We start from the raw sequence: 7,997 nt of genomic DNA on the forward strand, positions 1-7,997 counted from the left end.
TGAGGCCATGCCAGTGCTTGGCAAATATAGAAGTGGATGCCCACAGTCATCTATAGGATAGAACACAGAGACCCCAATGGAGGAGCTAGAGAAATTACCTAAGGAAATGAAGGGGTCTGCAACCCTATAGGTGGAACAACAATATGAACTAATCAGTACCCCCCAGAGCTCGTGTCTCTAGCTGCATACATAGCAGAAGATGGCCTAGTCAACCATTGTTGGGAAGAGAGGCCCCTTGGTCTTGCAAAATTTATATGCTCCATACAGGGGAACAGTAGGGCCAAGAAGTGGGAGTGAGTGGGTAGGTGAGCAGGGTGGGGGGGGAGGGTATAGGGGACATTCGGGATAGCATTTGAAATGTAAATGAAGTAAATACCTAATAAAAATTGAAAAAAAGTAAAAAAAAAAAAGAGAGAGAGACAAAATGGGAAATCAAAGGAAAATCCCAACATTTCTGTCTAAGTGAGCATGCATATACCACATCCATGGTTTAGAGCTATGAGGGAAGGAGACATTTCTAAGTGCATATGTAATCGGGATCCAGTTCTTATAATGTTTGGAAATTAATTGCAAGGGAACACAGTATTTTATAATTTCACTGGAACATACTCTTATGTCGGGTGTCCTCAATCTGTGCCATGTTCTTGGAGGCTTCCTGTTAAGCAGATGTGAGCAGCCTTGTTTTAGAAAAATGAGACTTTGATTGAAGAAAAGTAATGAAGAGAGTGGGGCCTGTTTCTCCATTAATACTCATCCCGGGACCCCACAGGGTGCAACCCACTTTTTGTGCACACTAAACATTGGCTCATCTTCACACTGGCTGTGATAGTAGAAATGAGCTGACCGGAGAAAAGGGTTCCCTGGGACTGCCCTCTAGCTCAAATATGATTCAGAATAGCTTTCAGACAGAGACGCTACTAACCACTTATTTTAATATTTGTCTTGGGACTTTTTTTTTAATTATCCGAATGTAAAACCCATAATGTAAAAACCCAGCTCATTTCCTGCGGAGCTCTGGGGCTGTGGTTGTCATCCTGCACTGAGAAGACAGGAAGAAGATAAACCTCATCAGCTCAGGAGGACAGAGTGACCTGCTGTATTTCCTGGACTCACACAATTGTACCCAAGCTATACCTTATATTTCTCCCCTAAAAAATTCCTGGCAATTTTCTTAGCACTGATCCTTATTTTTTCCTGAAGAGAGTATGAAGAAAGAGACAGAAGTAAATAAATAAAAAAATAGTTTGTAGTTATGGCAGATAATTATAATTACCTGAAAGTATGTGCAAGAGCACACATACACACAGAGACACACAAATATACATAGAGAGAGACACACACACAGAGACAGAAATATACACATATATGGACACACACATAAACACAAATATACTCAAAGAAACACACATGCCTCACCTATGTCAAAATATGAGTATATCCAGATGCCTCTCAATTAAAATATTTTGCCTTGAAAATTCTCTTCTACAACTTTTAATCCTAACAAATTTTCTGTTTGGTATTAAAAAACAAAGCAAAACAAAACAATATCCCCCTGTACAACCAAGATTGCCTCAAGATTATAATTCTCCTGCCTCATCTTCCTGAGTGCTGCTGGGATTACAGGCCTTACCATGGCTACAGGCTTAGACTTTTTTTTTTTTTTTTTTGCTTAATAATAGAGTCATAATTAGGTTTTAAATGAATACCCAGTAATGTTGGCCACTTTCATGATGTAACTCTAACTTTAAAAACATTTTAGGCAGAACACGCTATCACAGTGAAAATAGGAAACACTTTATTTTGAAGACCTTGAGTATAACTCCAGTTTGAGGGGATTCAACACCCTCTTCTGGCCTTCATGGGGCCAGGCACACAGATAGTGCACGCGCGCATGCACACATGCGCGCACACACACACACACACACACACACACGTAGGTAAAACACAGATACACATAAAATGAAAGTCAAAATAATGAAAAAGAAAACTTTGAGAGTTCTTGCAGTCCATTGGCTGACTTAGAACACTGGCTGAGTAACTTCGTGAGTCTCTGAACCACATTCTTTCTAAGTCTGATCTGACAATCTCTATTTCGCATGACTCTGGAAAGATTGGTTTGGAGCCATTTTCAGCAGCTTGTATCAGTGCTAGAATATCCATAGCCCTGATCCTCAGAGAAAGTTAATGCAGTCTGTCTTCTTTTCATAATAACCACACCAGTAGGACAGACGTGGGAAAAAGGACAAAGTGTTTTAGATCATGTGTTGGGAAAGTATAAAAAAGAAAATCATGTGACCAAACGACTTAAATTACATTCTTTTAATGAACCACTCAAGGAGACTACATGCAAGCAGGTGACTTGCTTGCAGTGTAAGTGAGAGGACCCCTGTTCAAGAACCAAATTAAAGACAGAGGGTCAAGAGAACTTCTCAATTGAATACAAGAGATGCTGAGAAAATGGGGAACTCCCCAGTACCCACGTAAAAGCTGACAGGTCTATTACCTCAACTATAATTTCAGCCTCCAACGGCGGGGACAGGGTCCTGAGCAAGCCTGCAAGTGACTGTTGAAATCAGAGAGCTCTGAATTAGACATAAATTAAGGAAGTTTCCCAATATTGACACTGTTAAAACACATGCAGACACGAGTGTACACGCATGCAGTGCACACATGCATGAAAAGAAAAAAAAAATCTACTTGTTGTTGGAGTATGATAATCTCTAAAAGTATTTCACAAAAGAACCAAGAGAGGATAAACCCTCAGAGCTCTAAGGGAGTGCTTGCTGTGGTGCACTGACTCCCCGACTCAAGTCTTTGGTTGTCCAAATGCACCTGTCCTGCTTTTTGGAGTTGCTAGCTCCAGGAGGCTTCTTATAGTTACAGTCTCTCTTTCCCTCCATTTCTGTGTAGTAAACTTGGGATGCCTTTTAATTCTTCATTCCTTTTTTTGTCTTCAGGACTTGTACGGACGTAACATGCTGTATGATCTTCCTACTGTTTATTACGGGCTACATTCTGTTAGGACTCTTGGGTGAGTAACCCCAGGTATAGATGATGTTTACTGTTTGTTAGTGGATTAAGCAACCCAGTATCTCATTTTCAACAGGAGTGATTTTCTTTGTTATTGACTGTTATCTTCTCTGGACCTATTTGGTAACAGACACAATATAAGATAAACACAGAACAGTGTAGCCAGACATAAGCCCGGGTTAAGTAGGTAAGATAGCAACAAAGAAGGAAGGAATTTCTGCTTTTACATTCTCTTAAAGAGCTGATTGTATCTGTGCTGTTGTCTGCTACAATAACTAGGAGCGAGGTTTGCTGGGGTGATCTATAAACTTGTTTATTCATAAACTAGCCAAGGGTAAGGGACCGTGATTATGAATTTCACCAGGCAACTCATTGTTTCATTGAACCCTATTCTCTCTCTGCCCTCCAAGGAAGAGGCTCATTTTTGTTGTTGTTGTTGTTGTTAGGGTCAAGATTTTTCTAGAATGCTAAAACAAAGAAGTGGAGCACATAAAGTTACCTTAAGGAAAATAGCCAGAAAGAAAACAAAAAACATCATGTATTTTTCCTTTGAAACATTTTACAGTTGTAGTCACTATACTAGACTGTTCCACCAAAAGGTATAAATGCTGCCTTCTGGGTATTGACTTAAGAAAATGTGATTTGTCGCTGCTAGGGTAAGAGCTATGGAAATCAGATATTAGCAACAATAATTATGAAGAGACTTGTACGGTGCCACAGAACACTATAGAACATTTTGGTCTTCATTCTTATCCTTTAGTAAGAGAAGTGCCCTAAAGGTGGCAGTAAGAAACAACTCCCGAAAGTTAATCTCCACATCACCATGCAAAACTATGCAGAATCGGAGAACTTAGAAGAGGGGAATAGGGAGAAGAAAGTTTTACAGGAATTAACACAAAAGCAAATAATACGCTTTTAGTAAGTGTCCTTGTTCTTATTTTAATGTTGGAACTCCTAAGCATTAGTGCAGATTGAGCACAACCTGTAGATTGAACACTATGAAGTATTTTCACTTACAAGTAGGATTTTAGCCTGCCTAAGTTCAGGATACATTTTTCTATCCTATTTGGCTGTTTTTACTTATTGTCATAGAGATTTACAGTGTTGTCTCTATTACAACGCATAATATTGGTTATTAAAGTTTGAATGTACACAGGAGCTTCCCCAAAGGTGCTTGTTAGGAGAAGAACCTTTCCATGCAAGGCCTAACTCAACAGTAGGTTGAGTCTCCTCAACTATAGGGAATGCCAAAGCTGCCTATGTCTCTGGCCGGCTCAGCAGAGGAGCGTGCCCCATAGTTCCTTCTGAAGCAAGACAAGAGTTCCACCATTTTGGTCACGATCTCCAGATTCAATTTGTAAATAGTTTAATTTCCCCAGGAAGTTGGAGAATTAATGTTGCTCAGCCGAACTCAAGATTCAGCATTTCTTGCAAACTAATCCTGATGCTGGTGCTAGTATCAAATGACTCAAGAAATTCACTAAATATCCATTAAGTCAGTGTGCCTGAAGGAAAAACAGCCAAGAACCAGACTGCCTGGGAACAGCACCTAGGAGCAGTGCTCATCTCTGGGAACAGCACCTAGGAGCCCTGCTAGCTCGCTCAGCTCTGTCTCTTGGTGGTATTTGTGTTGTTTGGGCCAGGAGATCTAGCTGAGTAGGTGTGTGAAATCTTATGATGAAATCTCAGGGTGTTTGAAGGATTATCCTTTATGTCGCCTAGAACAAATTGGTGTTTTGTTAATCCTGAGATTCACCAGAGAAAGAAAAACAAACAAACCAAACCAAACCAAACCAAAAAAAAACCCAATTCCACCATTTTGGGCCAAATTTAAAGCAAGCTTTATTAAATATTAAATACTGACCAGAGATGGACATTGGTCAGGACCATTCCTGGTCCTGGTTAGGATTACCCAGCTGAATGACCCAGAGGCACATGTTGCACGCGTTTACAAAGATAAATCAAAGATAAAGCATTTTCCCATGAACCGTTGTTATTTTCCAAGAACTACGACTCCCAACATTCCAGGAGGTTTCCTGGTTCTTTGGCAGGTGGGGCATACAGGTGAATTCTGGAACTTACACTTTTCCCATCATAGGGAGAAACTTCCTGTCCCTAGGTAAGGTCACTCACTCATGTAATGTTTTCAAAAACAAAGATAGTTCTTGGATGACTTTTGATTCTGTCTGGATGAGCAAGGGACTGTCTCTACTCACATGAGTATAACTAAACACTTCAAATTTTATTCATTTCACTTTTAGATTTATTAATGTAATATTGTAGGTATTTGAGATGTACAACATAGAGGGGTTTTAAGCTAGAGATTGAACCCAGGGCTCCACACCCAACAAGACGCATTCTTCCAACCAAGCTATATCCCCAGCCCCAACAGGCATTTTGCTATTAACATATCTGTATAATTACTATCATAATTAATCTGATTAGCATTCATCTCTTGACATAATTGCCTTTTGTGAGGGGCTGAAAGCGCTTATGATGTGCTCTTGGAGACAATTTCAAGTATGCAGTGCACACCCCATGCTGTACCCGAGTCTGTGCTGTGACTGTACAGCTCTCACTTGTTCCTGGCTCCTCCAGGCTCCTGTCATGTGTGCTATGCTGAACTAAACCCCCTGCCCCTTCCCTCTACCCCTAAAAGTTTATAAAAAGCCAGACTCTTCTTGTTCTAGAAATTGATACAAGACTCTCCCTGGAGATGGTTCTGGGATTTGGTCCAGAGATGAAGTCTGCTATCTGGAGAGGTTCCTCTGCCCCACACCCAGAGATGGCACTCTCTCCCACCCTCCCCTTGCATAATGGTACTCTCCCCCCCCCCTCCCCATGTCCCTTTCCATCTCCTCTCTCCCTCAGGATAAAGCTCCCCTTGAGGCTTTGAAGGGAAGCTTCTCCATCTCCTTCCCTTTAAGCTCCATCACCTTTAGCTCTCCACTATTGCACTCTTTTGCTCCAAGGCTCTCCCTTCCACCTCAGGCCTTGAAGCCTTCTCATTGAGATAAACCTCATACCCGAAGGGAATTATGAATAATGTGTCTTTCCTGGGCCAGCTGTTGCTGTCATCTCCCGTTTTACTTAAAATTTATCTCTTGATCTACATCTTCCCGCTTGCCCCGCCCCCCTTCCTGAGTTTCTTCCTACTGTTCAGCTTTCTGCCTGCTAATGTCATTCTTGTCAGAGTTCACATGTTAGTGAGATCAACTGATAAATGGTTTTGTGCCTGGGCAGTGTCACTTAGCCTAAGAGCTCAGAATTCACACCTTCCCCCCCCCCCAACCCTGTTGTCACAAACAGTAGGACTTCCCACCTTTAATGATGTTTTATGTGTATATAGAGCTTGCTTATGTTCTCACTTTCCTTAGCCTTCATGTGACAGATGCTTAGGTGGTCTCTGTGACTTGGGTATTGTGACACTAACAGTCAATGGGGGGATGCAGACACCTCTCTATTTATTCTGAGATGTGTCCCCAGAAGGGGCATTGCCGGTCATTTTAATTTCAGTGATTTGAACAACCTATTTTCCATGATAATTGAGCTAATTTACATTCCCACCTACAAGACACAAAGGGCCTCCTGTCCCACACTCTCCTGTCACCTGTCACCACCAGGCATCCTGTGGTTCCTGTCTTAGGGGAAGTTGTACTGAATGTTCCCTGTTAGAGAGGACTGGCCACCCATTTTGTTTTCTTTGAAACAAGAATGAACCTATCTGTTAAGTCATAGGCAAGAAACATTGTTTCACCAAAAGTAAAATAATGTCTTCAATTAAGTAGATTTTTAAAAATTCATTTCCGGGCTGGTGAGATGGCTCAGCGGGTAAGAGCACCCAACTGCTCTTCCAAAGGTGCAGAGTTCAAATCCCAGCAACCACATGGTGGCTCACAACCATCCTTAACAAGATCTGACGCCCTCTTCTGGAGAGTCTGAAGACAGCTACAGTGTACTTACATATAATAAATAAATAAATCTTAAAAAAAAAATTCATTTCCACTATTTTGAGGGTGGCTGCACACATTTTTATTAATGGAAAATGTGTTGATCATTAACAGGATGGTAGAGAGGCCAGTATTAAATGTTCTTCTGCTTTCTCTATCAGTCCGATACATTTACAAACTAAGTCACATGCTTCATCACACTTCTGTTTCGAAAGTCTTCCATCTAAAAAGGACATATTTGGTTTCTGACTCGGATTTGAGCTGCTCTTTAGCACCGGATGGTTTTAACTTTTTGTTGGGTTTTACTGTGCACATCTGTGCTTGCAAGATTTCTTGAAGTGTTGTTAGCATAAGAGGGACTGGCTTGTACCCAAGGGCTCGACCCTAAATCCAGCCCTGGGTGTAAGAGTCCACCTGTGAGGTAATAAACATCATCTCACCCAGGCACCTGGAGACAGCTGCTTCCCTACGCGTTTCTATGGCAGCTCTGTCACCATCGCGGATCTTCAGATCCCGCTTCGTGTGTCCTATTATCTGCTCCACTGCATTTGTAAATTGCTTGTGTTAAAAAGCCATAAGCACGATCTGACAGGCCTGTTCCTCACATGTTAAAACAGTTAAGATTACCTTTAAGGGGCACATACTAATGATGTGAGAGCCAACTTCCCTAACCTGTGCCCAAGGACAGCCTGGGCTGCCACTAACAGACTTATGGTTAATTTTTACATGAACAGTCAGGTCTGATCATTTTCTCCTTGACAGAGGGCTTTCGATGGCTGCTTCTCCATGCCACCTAAGAGCACAACAGGTACATGCTTTGGAAACCTCAAAAAGGAAGAAAGGGTGTTAGATAGTAGCCCACACTCTCCAGGACAGTCAGGGCTGTACATTTCCTTGAGATGAGCGATGAGATCATTTGCCCAAATAAGGCTTCACCTGCCCTCTGTGAGCTACCTCAACAGAGTGTACAAGTGTACGATTTCTCTTTCCTCCTCCTCCTCCTCCTCCTCCTCCTCC

General features: G+C 41.7%; 1 protein-coding gene across 2 annotated transcripts in view; it reads left to right on the forward strand.

Annotated features, from left to right (window-relative positions):
• Positions 1-7,997, forward strand: part of Slc44a5 (solute carrier family 44 member 5) — a 273,492-nt gene that overhangs the window by 209,922 nt on the left and 55,573 nt on the right. For both annotated transcript variants that reach the window (XM_021195891.2, XM_029537997.1), the window contains one exon: positions 2,958-3,031. In XM_021195891.2, the coding sequence (XP_021051550.2) occupies positions 2,958-3,031 (74 nt within the window). The remainder of the gene's footprint in view (positions 1-2,957; positions 3,032-7,997) is intronic.

The sequence above is a fragment of the Mus pahari genome, chromosome 4 (genome assembly GCF_900095145.1).
Source record: "Mus pahari chromosome 4, PAHARI_EIJ_v1.1, whole genome shotgun sequence".
In the NCBI taxonomy this organism is placed as follows: Eukaryota; Metazoa; Chordata; class Mammalia; order Rodentia; family Muridae; genus Mus; species Mus pahari.